This window comes from Eretmochelys imbricata, chromosome 5 (assembly GCF_965152235.1).
Source record: "Eretmochelys imbricata isolate rEreImb1 chromosome 5, rEreImb1.hap1, whole genome shotgun sequence".
In the NCBI taxonomy this organism is placed as follows: Eukaryota; Metazoa; Chordata; order Testudines; family Cheloniidae; genus Eretmochelys; species Eretmochelys imbricata.
The window spans coordinates 86974538-86998273 of NC_135576.1; the positions used below are offsets into that span (position 1 = coordinate 86974538).

General features: G+C 40.1%; 1 protein-coding gene across 1 annotated transcript in view; it reads left to right on the forward strand.

Moving 5' to 3' along the window:
- CNTNAP4 (contactin associated protein family member 4) overlaps nucleotides 1-23736 on the forward strand; it is a 292066-nt gene that overhangs the window by 190130 nt on the left and 78200 nt on the right. The window contains exons 7-10 of the mRNA XM_077816377.1: nucleotides 1293-1436; nucleotides 4119-4380; nucleotides 11954-12103; nucleotides 14983-15154. Coding sequence (XP_077672503.1) covers nucleotides 1293-1436; nucleotides 4119-4380; nucleotides 11954-12103; nucleotides 14983-15154 — 728 coding nt within the window. The remainder of the gene's footprint in view (nucleotides 1-1292; nucleotides 1437-4118; nucleotides 4381-11953; nucleotides 12104-14982; nucleotides 15155-23736) is intronic.

Consider the following 23736-nt stretch of genomic DNA (forward strand, 5'->3'; position numbering starts at 1 on the left):
TGATCTATACGGTCACAGTTTGTGTCAATAACGGCACAACTGTGTCAACAGATCATCTTTATGCTTCTATATTCATTATTATTTTTATGGTGGTTTCTAGTAACATCCAAAATCCTGTACAAACATATGAGGAGGTATGGTCCCCCATCCCAAAGATCACACTACAAGGTGTGGTCAAAGAAAATCCACCTGACAAGGTCCATCTCTGAAATGTTTAGTTTTAAAGTTCCATTTACGACAAATCGAGAAATTGTACAATGAACAAGCATCTGAGTCTCACATCTTCCACACATCTTTCTCATTTCTGCAAATTACAGGTTTCTGTAAAGGAGTGTGTATAATGTACTGCAGAGATTTCCAAACTCTGGTCCCTGGAGCAGTTGCTGATGGTTTATGGAGTGCTGGCTGGTCATATAATGCTGACTCCCCTCCTATTTTCAGTTGAAAGAAACAAAACAGATGAATGGGAGATAAAGGGCTTTGATCCTGTTAAGTGCTGAACACTCTTGCCTAAATCCAGCAAGCTGCTTAAGCACATACTTAAATTTAAACACTGAGGATCCTATTACTTCAACTGGACCATTCAGATGCTTAAAGCTAAGCCTATGCATGCTGAAGTTCGTTGAATCAAAGCCAGAGTGGTCAGCACCATGTAGGATCTAGCCCAAAATGAAGAGTTGTAGCAGACAGTGTGATTAAATCTTTCCTCAAAGGATAAAATACTTTTTTTCATGAAGATGGCTAAAAATGCATAAACATGTTTCTAATATTACTTTTCCATGTAAATGATTGCTGTAGTTGTTACAAGGATGTTATAAAAGATCAAAAATGGAAGGATAAACTGGTCCAAGAAATAATCTCTGTATTAAAATATAATTCACACGATGAAAAAGTTTGATAACTCCTGCTGTATGCTATATATGCCATTTACTTCGAACATTTAAAGGTTTTTTGAGTTATGAAAGTAAGATACATTTTCTTGGCCTGGGTTTGTTTTTTGTTTTGTTTTTTTTTTACCTAAAACTCCTGAAGAGCCTCTTCAGGAAAATACAGGTTCTAAGGTTAAATTATTTTTTAATGCATATATATTTTTATATGGTCTACATTTTGTAAAGCTATATTTTAAGCTAATAGATTTGATGACAGCAAAGAGCTAAAAAAATAGATTGATTCACAATTGGTCAATTTCTGTCTGCGGCTGCTATACTGTTGTTAAAATTTATCATCAGCTTTGCAAGCAGATTTTCAGAAAATTACTTAATAGTATTATTGATTTCTCTTCTCTTTCTAAGCTCAGCTTTGGAGGGATCCCAGTGCCTGGAAAATCAGGGACCTTACCACTCAAGAACTTTCATGGGTGTTTTGAAAACCTTTATTACAATAGAGTAAACATTATTGATCTGGCAAAGAGACATAAACCTCAGATCTACATTATGGTAAGTGATTCCTACTGGAAAAAAAAGTCACAGTCAAGTGTCCTATAATAATAACCCAAAGCTTCGCAACCTTTGATACATAGAACATCAAGTCACAGTCTACATCAAGAAATGTGGGCTACAATATGGCTGCTTCCATGTGAATTTTAGTAGCTTGAGGGTTTCTATCCTCAGTTCTTTTTTCCTAGAGGCAGACAGAATTTGGGTACTTGTGCTCTGGGAGTGCTGAGGCCAGACAGTGCTGCTTCTATCACATAGAACTGTAGAGAGGCTTATCTGAGTACAGCAGTGTTGCGGCCATGTCCTCACCAGCTGTGCCTCCTAGCAAATGCCAGAAGGTGCTTTAAAAAAAAAAAAAAAAAGGCAAATAGCAAATGCACTATTCCTCACCAGCACACAGGAGCATTTTGTCTCACATAGGCTACTTCTGCAGCACTTAGGCATTTGCGTGCTTTTCCTCATCTTATACTGCCTTGTATATGAAGAGATATAATTTAGCCTGGTATGTTTTAATCGATTTGCCATGGTGCAACCAAGAGCTGTGACTGAACAAACCCAGCCAGTTAGGGGTTTGGTTTCAATAACTTATCTGACCTATCCAAGCCTCTAGCATCCAGAAATTTGGACTGCAAAACTCACTACTGCACGCTTCCTTGCAAGGGTTGCTATAATTACGGCTGCTTCTCAGGGCAATATCACACAAGCATTATTTTTTTTGAGGTTTTTGGAATTTCCACTTCCAATGTTAGAAGCAAAGAATTGAAAAAGAAAATAACTATAATAAATAAATGACATTTCCAACCTCAAAATGTTTTTCTTTGAGTTGGGGGCCAAAATATGGCTAAACAATCAGGCCAGTTCATCTATCTCTCCCATAAATTGGAATATTTGAGCCCTTCCCTGCTTTAATTTGTTTTACTTGTTGCATGAACCTGTTCTGAAAACATTCCAGAAATTCAATAAAAATGATAAGAAAAAGAAATAAGTAGGTAATATCCTTTCTGATCATCTCTTCATGGGAACTTGTTTAGTAAGAAGTAGTTACAGAATAATTGAACAAGAGATCAGAAATTGCATCAGCTTAATCTCAAATAATATAAACTGCTGTATTACTCTGGTTGAAAAATATTTAGGAAGTGTCTTCGGGTTGTAAAACTGCCAGAAAATCTGTGCTACCACAGAATTCCTGTTAAATAGGCAGTGTGCTAGTTTGATATGGTATTAGGCAGCTGTCCAAATGATGTGAAAGGAGACTCTGCAGATGGTAAAGCTTTTAGCTTTTAACAAGTTTTATTAGTCTGATGATTGCTTTTTCACTGTGGGGCAACTGAGTTTACTATTCATCTTTCTGTGGTTGCATTCATAAACAGAGAGCTTCCTCCCGCAACCCCACTGACAATAAAAAACAGAACAGAGAAACGTATGGTATGTCTACACAGCAAAAAAAAATCCACAGTTGGCCCATCCCAGCTGACTTGGGCTGTGGCTGTGGGGCTGTTTCATTGCTGTGTAGACTTCCAACTCAGGCTGGAGCCCAAGCTCTGGGACCCTTTCACCTTGCAGGGTCCAGATATCTACACAGCAATGAAACATGCAGCAGCCCAAGCCCTCTGAGCCCAAGTCGGCTTGCACAGACCAGCTATGGGCATCTAGTTGCTGTCTAGACATAATGTATTGTTGTCAAAGCCAGAAGCAAGTGTGTGTTCCAGTTTCACTCTGGATTCTTCATAAGAAAACATATTTTACTGATTTGGGGATGTATATTTTCTTAAAGAGATGTTATAGCCCTCCACTGGTAGAGCATAGTTTTACTGCACAGATGTTGGCATAAATAGTCTTCTTCTCTTCTGGTCACCTGTGGTGGGGGGATGGGTCAGTGTGGGGACGCTGGTATGGAGCTGTCTCCATTAGCAGGTAACTCTTTGGCTCTCTAGTCACCTTCTCCAACAAGCCAGGCAAAGAGCCCCACTGCTTAATGTGCAATGAAGTCATCTGCTTTACTAAAATTGTGCTTCTTATTTGGGTGAATTACAATTACATCTGCATTTCCCCACCCGCCAGAGTGAGTTCAGTGCAGAAACCAAATCAGATTGAATTGGAAAGATTGTTTTTCAGTCCAATAAACTGACTTTCTCAAGAACTAAATATGGAACACTATATAGCACTAACCAGCCCCTCTGCAACACCTCTTCGTCCCTGTAAGCATTTAATCTCCTTTAAACCTCATAGCAGGCTCTTGCTACCACTGGAATTTTATCTGGCATCTGGAAGTCCTACTAAGCTCTTGAAGCTCCTAGATGCTGAGTCCAAAATAAAACAGAAACAGAATACTTCTGTGTACTCCCTGGGATTTCATTCTGTCATGTGTATAACCCAGCATCTTACCGTATTTGCTACAGGTCTCTATCTACCCTGTGATTGCCTAGGAGGGAATTGGCTTCTATGCTCTGATGAAAACCTAGTGAATGTTTCTTTTGATGTCTGATATTCTTATTTATTCATAGTCCTACCTGAATTTTGGACTAAAACATCCAAAATGAATATGAACATTAGCCTTTGTTCATTGTCATGATGAACCATAGGTGGTGTGGTGTCCACACATAACTTCATGCAACTACATGTGGAATGAACTGTTTTTCTCAGAACATTCCCTAATGCTGCATTTATTTTATTTATTTTCAGGGCAACATATCCTTCTCTTGTTCAGAGCCACAGATGGTTCCTGTCACTTTTCTGAGCTCCAGTAGCTATCTAGCATTGCCTGGCACATCAGGACAAGATGAAGTGTCCATCAGTTTTCAATTTCGCACTTGGAACAAGGAGGGACTTCTGTTGTCCAGTAAACTACACCAGACTTCAGGTGGTCTCCTCCTTTATCTGAGTGATGGGAAAGTTAAAATGAGCATCTATAAACCAGGAAAAGCACAGAGTGACATCACTGCAGGTAACAGAAAATGGATTTCTATGCAGAAATGTGTCATGTCAGCTAATATATTTGGATCAATGATCCATTCCAAGGGTCCGGTCCGGGAACTCTTGTTCATGTGAGTAATCCTTGTTCATGTGAATATTATACCTGAAGATTTCCAAAGCAGTCTTTTTTTCCCTTTTGTGACATACATTCAAATGTGTACATTTCAAACTACTGACAAATATCCCAGGAAACAAACTACTTGCATGCCTATGCATTGCAGAATAGGCTTTAAAGCTGCAAGTACTTATATGAGTCCCTTAATTGTAGAATTTGAGCATCTTATCTTATTTTCCATCTGGGAAAGTGAAATCAGTTATTGTCCTATTAGACTATTAAGAAGCTAATATTTGGCAATGTTCTCACTGGAGATTATGTGATTCCTTTTTATACAAAAATATTTGTATTACAGTAATGCCTAGAGGCCCCACTTAAAGTTGTTAGGTACTGGGTGGACACGTAGTAGGAGTCAGTTCCTGCCCAGAGGAGCTTACAGTTTAAAAAGATAAGACAGACAAAGGAGAGGGCAATCAGTGAAACAGAGATTTTCCCAAAGACCCCCCACTAGGTCAGCAACAGAGTTGAGCATGGAACCGAGGTCTCCTGAATTTTAGCTCTGGGCCCTGTCCACGAGAACACTCCATTTCTCTCTGTCTGTGATGTGATCCCTCTTCTCCATTATCTATGCCAGATGATACAGAATGCTAATTCCTGGGGGTCGGGGAGAGGAAATATTAAATATAACTCTACAGCTCATTCTCTCCACATGTCTATAATGATGAAAATAGGATTTTTTAAACTATTGATTATTTTAATTCAGGAAAAGATTGCATGCTAGTAATGGTAATAAGCATAGTTGAAATTTGCATAAAGATGGCAATCCAGCTCTTATTGAAAATAAATGGGGGGTTAGCTATTGATTTCAGTGGGAGCAGGATCAGTCCCGTGTGTGTTTTAAACTAAAATAAATGATGTACAGAGATCACCATTTTAATTACTAACATGTTTCCCCAGGCTCACCATCAGAAAATGTTAATTCCACAGTAAAAGTGGCAATGATGTGTAGTTTACTGTGATATATTAGACTTCTTCAGAAGCTGTTTCAATCACAGCTCAATTATATGATATATGTTAATGAAATGGCTTCAATGCAATGTCACTTTAACAGGTCTGCTAAAGGTAGTATGACTTTTAACTAGACTACTGACATGTATGTATGACAAATTAGTAAACTATAAAGTGGCAATAAAAATACATAACATATTCCCAATTGATTGAAAATCCTCACAATAAATCTTGAAATGCTATATTAAAAAGTGATTTATCTTTATTATGTGATGAATACAACAAGCCCTCCATATGGTCTGAGATATGGAATAACATTTGTCTATGCAAATGCAGAAAACTAATGCATTTCTTAAACAAACAAATAAACAAACCCACAACTCCTATTCTCTCCTAAAGCAGGAAGTTATCTAACAAAACCATACAGTGAACTTCTTCTTGAGCTTTTGAAGTGTTTGTTGTTGCTACAGTCACTGAAGCAAATCAAGTCTGCATTTGGAGATTGAGTAATTAAATTATGGATGGTTGGACAGGTTTGTTCCCCTACAGGCAAAGACTTATGACCTGGCTTTCACACATACAAAATTTGATAATTAAATCAGAGCATATTAGTTTGAGCACAGTTCTCAGAATTCATTACCATGAGTTTTTAAAAGATTTCTTGTAAAAAGGAGAATGGTGTATTAAATTCATGAGTGATTAAGTTATAATAAGCAAAATCCTTCTGTTACAGATGGGTCGTTTAATATCTTTTTTCCTTTGTAGCCCCTTTTACAAGTTGGTCATCAAATGTTCAGAAAGCAATAGAACACAGTTTAAAGAAAAAAGGAAGAAATGAAACAAAGTTAATTTGTGTTCAATGATGAGTCCAAATTGAGTTACAATGTGGATGAATGTCTGAGATATTACTACCCAGTTTATTAATGTGCACTGCCTTTTTAAAAATGTAATTTTTAATTAAATGATTTTTAAAACCATTACATTCAGATGCTGTACTTCAGGTTAATCTACAAATTATTATCTTCTAGACCTGCTCAAAGTCTTGCATTACTTACTATAAGCCATGCACGCTGCCGTGTGTGTGTGTATGTGTGTGTGTGTAGAGAGTTATCTTCCTTCTGTCATGGGTGACCTCACACAGAACTCTGGGTGATATTTTGTAGGAAGTGTAATTGTAGATACTCAGATACTACCATGTTGGTGGCCTACCTAACTATCTATACGGATATATGGATTTTTTAAAAGGGCTTCGTTCCCTACACTGGTGTAATAAGTAGTGTGATTAAAATAATCATTTTCCTCCTGCTGTGTGTGTGGGGGGGGGGGGGGAGTGTTGTCTTTTTGTTTGTTTGTTTTTTGTGAAATGTTTCGTGTCAAAACTCCACAGATATATTTTAGCAAAAAAAAATCATACAATTTCCACCAGAAAAATCTACACTGGTGGCCCTTTGGCTTCTGCTGCAGACATTCAGCACCACACTACCCCTCCTACACAAATACATTAATTCGGTTCGTTAATCAGGTTAGTTCCATATCTGCAATGGAGGACTTTCTCTAGACTGTTTCATTCTACTTCTCCCACTGGCATTCTGTAGCATCCAGGTCTAACCAAGATACTTTATGGAGGTCCTTACTCCAGGGTGTGCCAAATGGGTGTCCAACTCCAATAGCAACCTTCTGAATGGTATTATGTCCAAAGTGGAGATGAGCTATATCTCCAAACAACTTTGGGTATCTCTATGCATGCCCAGTAAATTACAGTAAACAAGCCAAACATGAGTAGATGGTGTTGCGAAAGTTCTATTACCCATTTCCCATTAACCAAATTAGTTCCTCTACTTTAGTCATTCATGCAGGCTGCCTCTTTGTGACAGAACATTCTGTAATCTGCACATTGTTCAAATACTTGTGATTTTCATTTATAATATTTTGAAAATGGAATCCTATTAGAGCAGAAAGTTTATTGAGGCTGCATGCTACACCAAGGATTAGAGGCTGATGTAGTTTGTTAGACTGTAAATCTGTTTCAGTCAGAACGAAGACATGGAACTCAAAACCAGCCCAGCATGGCACAAGGCAGTGGCAAAAGGAAAACTCAACATGTTGTTGGGTATATGACATGTTGAGGAACTTGAGCTACCTCGAGGGGTTGTATCTGTTATGTTTTCTTTGTTTGTGATACCTTACGCCTACAAGGCCTTATGCAGTTCTTTGATGAATGGAAAAATGGCTTATATGCAGACATTATTTTGTTTTCAAAATTTGTGTTTGGTCATTATAAAAATGTGGTGTGATGAACACAGGTTTTGTAGAATATGTGCTGTTTATGTTCTGTTCTGTCACTTGAAGGGCAGCCCTACAATGGGTAATGTAAGGGAACTTATTAAATTCCTGGGAAATGGGAAACATTCTTTCTTAGATTTAACTTTATGTCCTTTGACATCTTCATTTGAATGATCCAATGTTTTGGCATACTTAGCTCTTCTTTGATAGAAACGCTCTGCATTATTTGTTCAGTTGTTTTCAGGAGCAATTTAACAGACTTACGTTTAGAACTGTTTTATCTAGTTGTGGTTTTTTGGTGTTTTTTTTATTTGAAGTTTATAAAACACATCGATACATGTGATTGGTTCTATCTGTCCAATAGTACTAAGAATATCATGGAAGAGATAGAAAATAACATCTGATAGGTATAAATCAGTGGTGGGTAGCACGTCCCTGCGGCCTGCCGCTTCCCACAACTCCCATTGGCCGGGAATGGCAAACTGCGGCCACTGGGAGCTGTGGGGGGCCATGCCTGCAGATGGTCAATGTTCGCAAAGTGTCTCGCAGCCCGCAGTCAGCTTACCCTGATAGGCCACAGGTTGCCCACCACTGGTCTAAATACGTCAATATAAATCCAACCCCATGATGTTGCATAACAACTGTCTGCATAAGAGTAATATTTTTCTAGTGCCTCGTCCAGTCCAGTTTCAAATATTAAAGTTGCCAGTAGCCCAGGCACTCCTGCACTCCCTTTATTCTGGGACAATCCTATACTAAGTCAACCCCCTGAAGGCTGCTGTAAATTACACTAGCTACCAATGGTCGCAAGGGTTGTTTTTTGTTTTGTTTGATTTTTTGTCAGCTGGAAATCATTAGGGTGTAGGGAAGCTCAAGCCATACCTTCTACTCTGGCAACAGAAGAACAGTGGTTGCTGTGACAGTTCTGTATTACCAAAGGATCCCACTATAGTGGGATGATCTTTCTATGGTTGGGTACAATTATTTTAGTGCTGCTTTATATCTATCATGGTGGCAACACAAGGGAGAATCTGGGCTAAGGCTTCTAATATTTCCCTTGAGAAAAATAGCACATTCTGTAAATATCATTAGTAGGAAGTTTTCCTGAAGAAGATGATTCAGAAATCAGTTTATCCTGCAAGATAATGTTATTTATGCTTGTGACCAGGCACTGAGGCCTACTGCTGGAGCCTTGTGATTCTTACCACGCCCAGTCCCAGAAAGGAGCTGTGGAGGTGAGTCCTCCAAGTGGCCTCAAGAGGCTGCACGGGAAGCAGCCAATTAAAGAGAAGCTGCAAGGGACAGCCAATCAGGGCCCAGCAGGCTCACATAAACGGAGCTGCAGGGCCAGAGTCAGTCAGTTGCTGTTGGGAGCTTAAGGGCTGAGGCTGGTGTTCCCAGCTAGCTGAGGACCACTGGCAGGGACTGGGGAAGCAAGAAGGAGTTATTGGCTCACTGCTGGGCGTGAGCACAAGATGTCAGCCCTACAGTTAGGGTGAAGCACTTGTGAAGGTGCTGGGGCCACAGGGAAGTGGCTCAGGGATCTGTAGCAGCATAGTGAAGAGGTAAAGGGGACACAGCAACACATGGATGCCCTTCATAGGGTCCATTGCCTGGGATCTGGAGTAGTAGGTGGGCCTGGATCCCACCCACCAGCTACAGATGGAGTGACCTTAATCCCAGAGAGGGGCGTTGAACTAACCTCAGAAAGGAGATTAAAGACTCCAAAGATGGTCAGGGATTAGACTATATTGGACTTTGATACACCCTCCAGAAGGGGAACTGAACTATATAGTGGCCCAGCTGGAGAGCTGGGACTAGAAGGGCCCAGAGAGGGCAAAACCATTGCCTCCAGGAAGGAAGCCCTGGGGTACAGCTTGATACCAGGGTCAGGACTGTGTAAAGACAGTATTGAGGACACCAGAAGGGCCCTCTTGGGCCTGGGCTACACTGTGGGGGGGGTTCGAACTAAGATATGCAACTTCTGCGACACTATTCATGTAGCTGAAGTCGAAGTATCTTAGTTCGAGTTACCTGGCCATCCTCATGGCAGCGAGTACACCGCGGCGGCTCCCCCATTGACTCCGCTTACTCCTCCTGCTGAGGTGGAGTACAGGCATCGATTCGGGGATCGATTTATCGTGTCTAGACGAGATGCAATATATCGATCCCCGATAGATCGATCACTACCCACCAAGCTGGCGGGTAGTGAAGACGTACCCTTGGATTCATACCCTGGAAGGGGTGTGTTTGTTTATGTCTCACATAGCCTGAGTCACCAAAACCCTTGAGAAATCTCTGATGAGTCACCATAGACTGAGACAGGTGCAGACGCACACCTGGTTACGGGGTGCTCATGAAACGTGGGTGCCACCATGTTATAGTTCTTCTAACTACTGCTAGAGCCACCAAATCTGCCACTTACATATTTTGTTTCCCTTTTCTTGGGAAGTAAGAAGGATCACACTTTAGATCTTCAGATATCCTCTTTCCATTGAACATCACTGCTCCAAAGAATCACTGTCAGCATTTTGGCAGAACAGCAGTAAAGAACCCCTGTTGCTCTCTGGCACTGAGTTTTGGAAAGGATTCCTCTTCAAGAAGGCATCAGGGCAGGGCAAGACAATCTATAGGCCACAGTTTTCCTGAGATTCCGCCTAAGGAGGGAATATAGCAGAATTATAATTTGAATAAAGAATAAATTTCTCCTGTTAGAGTCCACAACAAATGTGCTTGTTGAAATGGAAAAACAAACAGGGAAAGATAAAAGATACATAAGTCAAATGTAAAGAAACAACATGTTAGTGTCCAATGTGTTAGAGATCTTCTTCACACACAGTTTATCCATGTGGATATACACCCCTTGTCATTCTGCCAAGGTCTATGAAACTGAGATTTATATGCTCAGTGTGTGCTGCTGTGCAAGTTAAAACTCTCTTATGTGCTTGTTTTAAATAATCCTGTCTGATGGGTAACTTGGCCATCTGAACCTTTTCTTCCTTTTTGTTATGTTTTTCTTTCTCCGTTTTTAGCATAAATGCATGGTTCTAATTGCTTGCAATTTTCCCAGAATACACACCAAATTCTACATTCCATAGAAATAAATGACATTTCAATAGGAAAACCAGTTACTCAAATAACACACAAATCTAATCTCTCTGCAGATTATACAAGTGAAGAAAAGAGCCCTAAATATTTCAGGGGCTACATCTTTTGGTCCTGATTCAAGAGAGGATCCTTATTCCAAACTGCACTTAAGCATGTGCTTAAAGTTAATATGCTTAAGAGCTTTTCTGGATAGAGGCTTTAGTTTGTTACCTGATATATTCACCTATGCAACTCTAGTTAATATCAACTAGTATTATATGCCTAAACTCCTGGTGAACAACCTCAAGATGTCATCCCCAAAGTCCCTATAAAATGGACAACCAAACAAAAATAAATATTCTAACATTGACATGATAGTTGCATTAGTTGTTCCAGCATTTACAACATTTTGATATTGTTGTGGGTTTCAAGGTAATGGCTACATTTGATTTTCAAAGATTAAATACTGTCCTGGCAATAGCTGGTGTAATGTTGTGTGCTATCTGTAAAGTACTGTATCAGACACCATGATTTTGTCTTAACTAACCTTCTTAGGCTGAGAGGGGGCATTTTCTATTGGTGTAGTGTTTATGGAGAATTCATTCCATTATGCATGCCAGGTTTTTCTGTTAGAGTATTAAGTATAGCAGCTGGGTCATGGGAGTTCATTCCAGGTTTGGGGGTTTTACTACAGAGTTCATTTAGTCATGGTTAGAGAAGCTGCTCGCTGTGTTCTGTGAGCTGCAGGGTCTGTGGAATCTTAATTATGAAATTATATCTGTGTGCTTCTTTCCAGAAGACCCTACTCAGTTAGGACACAAAAATAGGCATTAACATTAAAGAGATGTAATATTGATAATTAGGAACATCACTTGCCATCCACTGAAAGTATTTTAACTACCAAAAGTAAGGAAAAGGAATGGAAGAAGGTTCTATGTTTTCACATAACATAATGATAGCCCCTCTTTCTTTTTTTCTTTCTTTGTATAGCTGAGTAACTGTAGTTTATTAAATGCTTATCATATGCTTTCCATTTAAAACCTATGAAGATCAACTAGTTTAACAAATAGTACTTGTAGGTGTTTCAGCTTACTCTTGTTTTTCCTCCTAGGTGCTGGATTAAATAATGGCCAGTGGCATTCCATTTCGTTGTCTGCCAAAAGAAGCCGTATGAGCCTAATGGTGGACAATGATGTGACCTCATCTGCTCATGCTGCTGTACCTATTCATATTTATTCAGGAGACACCTACTACTTTGGAGGTGAAAGAAGCTATTGTTGTTTATACTGATAACAGCCTATAAATAAACAATGCTTGTTGCTCATGGCCTACATTTTCAAATGTGCCTAATGATTTGGCTTGCTTCAAGTTTTATGTGCTCAACTTGAGTCTCCTTAAAGAGGCCTGACTTTCAAGTGTGGGTGCTCAGCACTCTTTAAAACTCAGTCCCCTTTATGAGGCTGGGAACGCAAAATCATTAGGCACTTTTGAAAATATAGTCCCCTATATGGCATTGTTATAACAATTAGGGCTGTGGCTGGCCCTAAGAATCAGGAATTTTTATCCCCTCCCCCCTAAATGTGCTAAGAGGAGTTCTGTCACAGGAAAGAATCAAGCCTGGGTTTACTACATCATCTTTTTCTGCTCCTAATTATTATGATGTTGTGATATAGTAATGCCTATTATCTATAGGGGTTAATTTTCGTTGCTGCACTCTCACTTAAGTGGTAAGTAATGTGTATGGCTGTACTGAAGTTTGTGTTGTATTGAAGTTTTGAGAGCATTTGAAAAATAATTAATTATTGGCGGTTCTGTTTGCTTCAGCAGTAAGTTGTCTTTTAATTTCTTAGTTAAAACACATACTTATTTACTAATGGACCTATCCTCAGCTTCTCTGAGTCCAGCTTTATGATCAAGTCAGCAGCTTGTACAATGTCATCCGAACTTGGGAAATGGCTGATGAAAAGCAACTGAGTTTGGAACACCATTTCTTTTTGTCATGTCATGTCGGAATTTGCTGAAATATGTAGTGTATAAATACGAGGAGAAGCATTCCAGTAGAAGAAATGTATTTTCATCGGGAATACAAAATACTAGAGAGAAATTTAATCTTGGCTAAGAATCTGTTTAATTAGTCTGGAAATTCTTTAGCTTTGCGGGCAAGTACTAATACAGGTCACACAGGAGTCAAGAAAATGCCAAATATTCCAGTTCTTTTACTTGGAAATGATAACAGTGATTGGCAACTATAAGGACAAGGAGCGATTAATGAAAAATACATATTCACATAGGGTGAATTGCATGATTTATGGAATTATTGCTTTCACTTTGATATATAACTTAGAATGCTGACCACAAGCCTGAAGAACACTTCCATTAATATTAATGTAAAATATTTATTGTTTACTAATAGAATGATGAGAAGACAAAATATTTCAAAAGACAAAAGGTTATGAAAGAATATAAGACTGGATTAAATGTATTCTGGAAAAAATAGAACTTCAGAATGCTATGAGAAAAAAAGTAATTGCAAAATTAATTAAACGTTACTAATTATCTGTGAGCTAGTTATTTTAAAAATGCACAATTAATTGTAAAAATTCAATTAGTGATTGTCTTGCTACAAGTTACAAAAAAACTATTTAATAAAACAGATCTTTAAGTTTCTTATGGGTTATTATTTTATTATATACATATATAAGTGGGTTAATTTTGCCCTCCCTTGGACTTTTGCAATTCCATTGACTTGCAAGGGAGTGAATTAGGACAGAATTGGTTATTATTTCCATGGATAAAATCTTTAGTCCCATTGAGCAGTATATGATTCAAATGTTGTAATTCTTAGGTTCCAGTACAGATGAGGTCCTAAACACTTTCAACTCCTGTACAAAGCAATAAGAGTTGAGGGAGTCCAATGCCTTGCCAGAGGAGGAGCCCTTGTTTTTCTTCATGTTTTGTAGTATATACTTTTTGAAAATCTCTCCAAGCTTTCAATGCTGTTTTTCATTCACTTCAATGTATTCCTTAGTTTTCATTTTCCCATAGAATAAATCCCACCATCCTTTTGCAGGATTTAGAAAATACCTATTAGCTCAATGGAATGTGGAAGTGTCTTTAAGTCATTGCATGCACACATTAGGAGACAAGAAGCTCTTTGACTGATCTCACCCAGGAGACTATATTGTTTGATTAAGAGCAAAGTAGCGTCCCTGTGCATCATTCCTGTTGTAACATTGACCTCTGGAAGAAAGCCAGCAAACAATAAATTGGAGGCATATTTTGTGATGTAGCTGCTAGTAACCTATTAGTGTTTTGTATATCAAAGTGAATGAGTCCTAAATGGAATTTCCCCTCCCCCCTAAAACAACCTGAATACTACAGTAGATAACTGATTTACATATATTATTCATTTACTATGATCTACTCATTGTATCCTTTTCTTCCCCTGCAGCAACATTTTCACAATATGCCTGCTGATCTGGTTTCTTTCAGTGCACTTCATTTATGTATTTTACCTGCACTATATTTGTGTGTTCAAAGATAATATATGTGTATACCTTTTAAAAATTACCAAAACAAAAATTATAATAATAAATAAACATCAGTATATTCAGTAGCTCATTTTATTTGTATTTTAACTTGGATTGTGTAAGAGTTATAAAATAAGTTATTTTTCCAAGTCACACTCTCTCAATATTTTGACTGATAACACCAGTGTGTTTGTGAACAGCTTATTTCCATAAAGCTAAACCTCATTTGAATTTGTGTTTTGATGTTTGGGGGTTTTTTTCCCCCCAGATCTTTGATGTAATTCCTTATAAAAATCACATCAGTACACAGGAACAAAAATGTTCATAACAAAAATGTAGTATAATAACAAAAATGATTATACTGTAGTATAATAATAGCAAAAATTATTATAAACAAAAATGATTATACTACAAAAATGTTATACTACAAGGCCAATAGGTTCAAAGTCGTCATTCAAAGGAGCTCATGGCTAAACTCTCCCCACAAAGCCCCCAGAGACAGGAAATCAGCAGCTTTCAATTGGCTTTTAGAGTACGGATTGAAATATACACATTGATTTTGTAAGATGAATCTTTTCCAAAATCAGTTATTTTTGTTTGTTTGTTTCAGGGTGTCCTAACAATGGCGACAGCTCTGAATGTAAAAGTCCATTTGCCGGTTTTCAAGGATGTATGAGACTTATTACCACTGGGAACAAAGCAGTGGATCTAATTTCAGTACAGCAAAATTCCCTTGGTAACTTCAGTAACCTTCAGATAGACTTGTGTGGTATTATAGACAGGTAAGGAAAGTCTGTTTATTTTTACTCATTTTTGAATGAGTTGTTTTCACACTTACTTGGAGTTCAAGAACAGAGCTTTCAGAAAATAGAACATTTTGACTCTTCCACATATGTCCTAAAGTCTAGAACAATTACAATGTACTTATTACAATGAAGAGAAGATCTTTTCAGTTGTATTAAGTCACTACTTACAAATAAAATTACAGTTAATATGGTTAGAACCATTTGTTGTGGTTCTGACTTATTGTAAAGGCTTAAAATTTATGAAATAAACAACTTCCTTCCTGTAACTGAAACTCTGTCCTCATTGAGAATTGCAGTGGAGTGCTCTTTTAAAAGTAATGTGTAGCCTATTATATTTTTTCCTTGCAGGGAATTGTGAAAATGGGAAAGGTCCTTTTTAGAGGCTGAGGGAATTCACCATATATGTGCAAATTTGGAGTGTAATAAAGTTGATGGTGATTGATGTTTTCAATTTGCATAATAAAGAAAATTTAAAAAAATGTTTCCCTCTTCTAATTTTAAGTAAACAGATACTTATATGCAGGTCATATACAACTATGCTTTTTTTTCCCCTCAGAACATAATACATGAGATTAGTTGTGTTAGTTTACTCCCTAGAGTAGTGGCTCTCAACATTTCCAAATTACTGTACCCCTTTCAAGAGTCTGATTTGTCTTGTGTACCCCCAAGTTTCACCTCACCTAAACACACATAAAATCAGACATAAAAATACAAAAGTGTCACAGCACATTGTTACTGAAAAATTCCCTACTTTCTCATTTTTACCATATAATTATAAAATAAACTGGAATATAAATATTGTACTTACATTTCAGTGTATAGTATACAGAGCAGTATAAACAAATCATTGTCCATGAAATTTACTTTGTATTGACTTTGTTAGTGCTTTTTACGTAGCCTGTTGTAAAACTAGGCAAATATCTAGATGAGTTGATGTACTCAGAGGTCTTCCAGGTGGTACCCCCATGGGTTACACGTACTGCTGATTGAGAACCACTGTCCTAGAGTATTGTAGTTTGTCATAAACCTACATTAGCTATGATTCATCATAGCTGATAATCTGCTCAGGGTAGGTTCAGATCTGAGCAAGTGTATACATTTCTACAAATTGCTTCCCATCCATTCTGATGTCACTACTAGTGTCATTTCTATCTTTTGATAAGAAGGGAGTTTGTTGTTTTATTCTTGTAGTCCTTTTCCTAATTTTACAAATAAATTTACAGAGAGGAAAAATTCAAAGATGGAAGAATGCAAGAGAGTCTGTTTAAAACTCCATCACTTCAATTAAGTTAGAATTGGTAGACACACAACTTAATTATTATACTCCAAATACTGGTCTCATGCCTTTTTAAAACAATGTATAGTTATAACTAGAGTTCCGTGTGTGTCATGGTGGTCGCGGAAGTCACAGTTTCTGTGACTTTCCACAACCTCTGTGACTTCTGCAGCAGACAGTGTGGCTGACCCCAGGGAACAGCCACAGCGGCCACTGCTGGCATGGCTCTGCAGCCCTGTGACCAGTCCATGCCTTTTACTAAAAATACCCATGATTAAATCATAGCCTTAATTATAACTTCTATTTCTGCCCTTGGTAGTTTATTCCATATAGAGCACTACCTCTCAAATTTCCAGAGATAGAGTGAGGGACAGAGACACTCAGGGTACGTCTACACTGCAATAAAAACACCTGTGGCACTGAGTCTGAGTCCAGATCAGCTGACTTGGGCTTGGGCTGTAGACAAAAAATAGCCGTGCAGACATTCAGGCTTGGGCTGGAGCCTGGGCTCTGAGACCCACTCTCCTTCTGTTCCCAGAGCCTGGGTTCCAGCCCAAGTGTCTACACTGGTGTGGGTCTTTTACTGCAGTGTAAATGTACCCTTACGGCTCCACTGAAGTCAAGGGCAAAACTCACATTGACTTCAGTGGGGTAAGGATTCACCCTCTGAATTGTTGGACCCTGATGGCTATGGAATACAAGGGAGGGTATAATTTCCACCCAAATATTTTGCTTTTTACCTGCTATCTCCTTTCTTTTTTCACTCTCCACTTTCTCTCTTCATTTTGTCCCTTTCCTTACTCTCTCTATCCAATGTTACTTGAATCATTACCTCTTCTCTTCCATTCTTTCTGTTCTGTATCTTCTCCCTCTTTCTCATTCCCTCCCATGTTTATCTCCACTGCCCCTTAATTGCCAAAACAGAGAAATGCTACTCTTATCGTTATAGTAACAGGTCCTCACACTCCAAATGTGACAAGTCATTTGCTCTTTTTCCTGCAACACATGGACAGGGTAAGGGAAAGACTAGATTAGATGTTCCCATGCCTTGTGACACAGGAGGCAAACCAGAGTCCACTTCGGTCTCTCTAGTGCTGTTTCTTGCTCTATCATAGTCTGTTTCTGTGACAGCAGCATGTCATGTCATCCATTGTCCTCTTTTCTACGTTTCACCAGGTGACATCCAGTCAAGGGCTTGTCTAGGAATATTTTTGACATCTGTACAACGTATCCAAACCACTTCAACCTTCTTTCTTGAATCATTGTCTCTACAGTCTATTGACTAGCCCTCTGTAACACATCAGTATTGATTACTTTAGCCCACCAGCGGACACCACCTATTCTTCACCAATATTTCTGATAGAATGTACTGTTTCCTGTTGTGAACTTCTAGCACTAGGCAAGTTTCAGAAGTGCATAACACTATGAGTGTTACAATGACATGGTATAACTTTATCTTGGTTCTTGTGTGGATCTACTTTATTTTGCAGATGTTTGGCTGTCTCCTAAAAGCTCCATTGCCTTCCCAATTCTTGCTTCTGCCTCCTTATAGAGTTAACCATCAGCTCTGATTGTGTTTCCAAGTTATACAGTCTTGTTAACCGTGCCATCTTCTTCCCTATCAATCGCATATGCACCATCATTGCTGACTCCTCTTTCAATGATCATGACACGTTTTTTGTTTTGTTTTGGCTGATTCTTAATCTAACTTTGGCAGCCTCACATTTGACACTGGTAGCAATCTTTTTCATGGCATTGTCTTCTTTGTCCAACCGAACCATGTCATCTGCAAAATCAAGACCTTGAAGTTTTCCTCCACTCCACATAACTCCTGTATTTCCTTTGATGTTGCAGAAAAGAAGGGGTGATAAAATGCATTCCTGCAGCACTTGAGTGACAATATCAAACCAAATGGTCTCTCTACTTTCTGTCCTTACACAGCATTTTGAAACGTCATACGGTATCTTGATCAGTGACACTATCTTTCTAGGAAGCTGTTATTGTTGCAAAATCTTTCATAGTGACTCTATAAATGCAGTTGAAAGCTCCGGTGAAATCTATGAAGTTAAAGACTAATCTTCTCTGCTAGGCGGGCTCTTTCTTAATTGTTTCAGAGTAAATGTGATCCACACACAGTCTTTTAAGTCTGAAGCCTGCTTGCTCATTACTCAATTTTTCATCTAGATCCAGTTTGATTCTGTTCGATAATACACCACAGAACACTTTTTCATGTACCGAAAATAGCATTATTCCTCATGTCTGTCTGGTCCTTGAGCAGCTCTGTCATCCACTCCTGCCCCTCTATAATCCGCTCCTTGCTATCCATATGCAGTTTCTGACTGATAGCCTCTCTCCATGCTCTCTGCTCGCTGTCAGCAGCATCAGAGGATTGCACCACCTCCCAGAGTATGTCTTCCTTATTCCTCTGGATTCGTCTCCTTATCAGGCTGAGCCACTCAGCTAGTGTGCAGGAGACCCTCAAAGGCACATCTGCAGAAGCTAAAGAAACAGTAGATAGAGGCACTATTATGAGTACACTCACAGCCTTAATTCATACAAGTTAGATACACCACTTTCTCACTTTCCCTTGGAGGCACACAGCGAGAGCCATAACCTTGGTGAGTTCGGCGCAAGGAGCAAGTTGAGACAAAGGCTGGGGGCGTTTCAGAGGGCTGTCACTACAAGCATCTAGAGATACTATTCTGAATACTGACACCGTTTTCCAAAGGTGGGGGTGAAAGCAGCTGATATCTCGCTTCTGAGGGTAACTGAGAATGCAAGGATGCAGCTTCTGCATGTGTGTGGCTGCAGACCAGGTCTGTATGCTGCTCGCCTGTGTGCTGCTTTGTTGCCTGCACAAATAACTGCCAATTGGCATGGCAAAGTTTCCTACCGTAGGGGAAGAAACAAGGCAGCACTCCCAAGAAACCTTCAGCAGAGGATTGCAGAGTACTCAGGAAAGTTTCCTAGAGATCTCAATGGAGGATTTCCAGGACAACCCGGTATGCCTCAACAAACTTTACCACAGGGTCCCCTCTGCCTAGCTGCACAAGGGAATGAGAAGGAAATACAGATGGTGCTTGTGTTGGTTATATCTATCCCTCTTCTATCCTGAACCAAACAACAAAAACAAAACACCTAGGCTCTACCTCATGTCTCCCTGCAGTATTAAAGAACAACGAGTACTTACTGGAGTTCCCCTCTCCTGCATCAGATGTACCAGAGCCAGAGTTCTGGGACTGGTAAGAGCCCTCTGGAGTGAAAAAAGAGGTCCTGGCTTGCTATGCCACTGGACATCCCTGTTGTCTGTCCCCCATCCTCCTCCAACCCCACTTCCTTGTCCACCATTTCGTCCTCAGGCCACTGGCGCTAGCCCCCCTGAAGTATCCATGGGACTGTTGGCAGTGGAGGTGTGGTCACTGCCGAGGATGCCGTGCATCCTTGTACAAGTGGCATATCTTTGGCAACGCACCAGAGTGACAATTGGTCTCCGTTGCCTTCTGGTACATCTGCCTCAGCTCCTTGATCTTAGCATGGCACTGCTGCGTGTGCCTATCTTGCCCCTTCTCCTCCATGCCATGAGCAATCTGTCTGTAAGTATTCAAGAAGACTGCACAGCCTTCTCTCCCCACAGACTCAGCAGAGCCAACAACTGCAGTGTACTCTAGTCAGGTGTGTGTTTGCTGCAGGGAGCTGGCATGGTCAGCTGGGAAGATGCTATGTGAGCTGTCCATGCCAAGCAAGCAGGAAAAGGAATTTCAAAAATTCTCAGGGCTTTAAAGGGGAAGGTATGCATGCTTGTGTCCTGCAGGGCAGCAGAGTTCAAACCAGTGACCAGAGCAGTCACCATGGGCATTATGGGACATCTCCTGGAGGCCTCTTAGGGTGACATAAGCAACACAATGTCTACACTGCGTCTCTCTAACTTCATAGCAAAAAGCTCTATGCCTCTCGCTGAGGTGGTTTTATTATGTCGACGTAGCAAGAGAGTTAAATCAGTGGGAGGAGCATTGCAGTGTGTACGCCTCCAAAACTGCCTTTTGTCAACAAAACTGTGTAATGTAGACATGCCCAATAAACAAATGTCCCTTTAACATGCCGTTCCCCACTCCCTCCATTGCACCTCACTCAAAGCTGACCTGGGTCAGCAAAGACCCAGAGGTGCTTTCACATGAGTTTACCTCACACCCAGGGGGAACACTGAGTAATGGGTCACAGTAGCCACTGTTGACTCTGTGTTGCTTCCTCCGCTGCGCAGTCGTTCACTCTGCTGCTGTCATTTGTCATGCCACCGTTCACTCCATCATGCCATCGTCTGCTCCATCATCGATGGCCTTGTGCCATCACCTTCTGCTGCCACCTGCCTCTGCAAGTTGGTCTCTTGAGGTTCTACCCAGCTCTCAGTGTTTTCAGCAGCTAGCAAGCTGGGCAGTTTCTTCCACAGAAATGCTCTCCTGCAGCAGGTCTAAGCACTTAGGACTTAGACCTTGATTATAAGTGCTTTCAGTTCTCGTGATCACTTAACAAAGCAAAAGACCCTCAACTGAGACCAATCAGTTCTGTCTTTAAACAGTGGAGATGGTCAGATCAAACAGTGCATGTGACTCTTAGGCAGAGCGCATGCCACCAGGCAGAAACACCTGCCCCGCTCCAAACCCTCTCTCTCTCCACTGGGATATGGCATCCAAATCCCCTGCTTAGCAACTTCAGTTCATTTGAGGGTGACCCCCTCAATTAGGACAGGCTAAGTACAGTTCTGTCACCCTTTATTCATACAATACGATTAACAACATTTCATTACCCCTACATTCAATACTAAAGTTATTTGTAACCCATCACCAGCCAAAACTGATCACTTGGGCAACAGCTGTGTCTGATGGATACCTAGGCAAAGTAGGTGTGTTCATATGAATACAGTCTGGTCCTGAAGCCTTTTCCCCCAGCTCATCACTAGCTGCCAGGAAAGAGCTCATTCAAACCTTGCTTACATAAGGAATAGCCAGCATGGATTTGTCCAGAACAAATCATGACAGACCAATCTAATTTCCTCTTTGACAAGGCTGCTGCCCTAGTGGATATGGGGGAAGCAGTAAATAAGATATATTGAATCTTAGAGTAAGGCGCTTTTTTTTTTTGACACAGTCCTGCATGGCATTCTCACAAGCAAACTAGAGAAATGTGGTCTAGGTGAAATTACTAGAAAATTGAAACAACTGGTTGAGAGACTGTACTCAAAGAGAAGTTATTAATGTTTTGCTGTCAAATTGGGAGGCTGTATCTGGTGGGATCCTGCAGGGACTGGTACTATTAAATATTTTAATTAATGACATATGATGGTGACTGCACCGGTGACTCAAAGTTAATAGCAGTTGGAGCACTTTGAAGCACAGAATTAGAATTCAAAATGGCCTTGACAATTAGAGAATGGGTCTGAAGTCAACAAGATGAAATTCAATAAAGACAAGTGCAAAGTACTACACTTAAGGAAGGGGGGGAATCAAATGCACAACTATAAAAGGGTGAATAACTGTCTATGTGGAAGTACTGCTCAAAAGGATCTGGGGGCTCTAATGGATCACAAATTGAATATATGTCAAGAATGTGAGGCAGCTGCAAAAAAGGCTAACATCATTTTGGGGTGTATTAATAGCAGGAGCATCATATGTAAGACACAGGACGTAATTGTCTTGGTAATGGCAATGGTGGTATCTCAATTGGAGAACTGTGGCCAGTTCTGAGTACCACACTTTAGGAAACGTGGAAAAAATGGAGAGAGTCCAGAGGAGAGCAAAAAAAACTAATAAAAGATGTAGAAAACCTGACCTATGAAGAAAGGTTAAAAAAAACCTGGGCATATTTTTAGTCTTGAGAAAAGGAGACTGAGGAGGGGACCTGATAAGTCTTCAAATACAGTATGTTAAGGTCTGCTATAATGAACAATTGTTCTCCACATCCACTGAAGGTAGGACAAGAAGTAATGGGCTTAATCGTGAGCAAGGGAGATTAAAGTTAGATACTAGAAAAAAACTTCCTAACTGTAAGAGTAGTTAATCTCTGCCATAGGCTTCCAAAGGAGGTGGTGGAATCTCCATCACTGCAATTTTTTTAAAAAACAGGTTGGACAAACACTTGTCAGGGATGGTCTAGGTTTACTTAGTTCTGCCTCAGCACAAGGGGCTGGACTTGATGACCTTTTGAGGTCCCTTTCAACCCTACATTTCTATGATTCTCCCCATCATTCCTTTTGTTCTACTTCCATTGTTAATTATCTTTCATCTTTCACTTTTACGATACGACTGTGACTCTAGAACCATGGTAACAATTGTTTACACACCTGAACAACAGTTCCAATGACAAGAATGTAGGTCACTTCCTTCATCAGCACTTGTAAAAGATCATATATCCAGCAATGATCTTCTCCACTGTCTGCTGAAGGCAATGTGATTCAATTGTGTCTCAGTAATTCCATCATTTATCTTTCATGCTAGTTTGTGTTTCTTATGATGAGGGAAAAGTGTGCAAACAAAGTATACATCCTGCACTGTGTAATGAATCTTTCGCCACTGTCCATCTGTCCACCCCTTAATTCTGTGTTCACCCATGAAATGGGTCAGGAGAAGGCAGTGTGAGAACTATACTGTGTGTCTCAAATCCAAAAAGATGGGACAAAAGCAGGTCACCATCAGGATGGAAAATAGCCAATAACTGGGATGTCCAGCCAAGTTTGTTATAGTTGATATTAATTACTCTCTCTGATTTAAAAGGGAGGCTGAACTTTATTTGATGATCTGGCACTACTCAAATAACTGTTCCCTCTAGCAAGTCACAAAGTCCAAACAAACCCCTTCCAGGATAATAAACGGTTTATTTCCCCTCACTAGGGACTTCTGCCCCTAGTCTGGGCCCTTTAAATTCAGCTTTTTGTCCCAAACAAACACCATGCCCTTCTTGGTGTGACCATATTTCTCAAAGGGAAAATGGGACACTGTGTGGGGCTTGCCCGAGTCCGCCTCTCCCCACAAGGCGGGCATCGCTGCTCACCCAAGCCCTGCCTCCCCGCCCACACGACGCTGGGGCTGGCATCGCTGCTTGCCCAAGCTCTGCCTGTTCCTGCTCCGAGCCCTTCCTCCCCCCATGCAGGGCTGGCATCACCATTCCCCCCCCCCACCGCCAGTTCCTCCACACCCCACTTGTTTGACAAAAGTGGGCATTTGTCCCATTTGCTCTTGCCAACTGAATAAGTTGGCATGAGAAAATGGGACAAATTCCCGCTTTTGCCAAA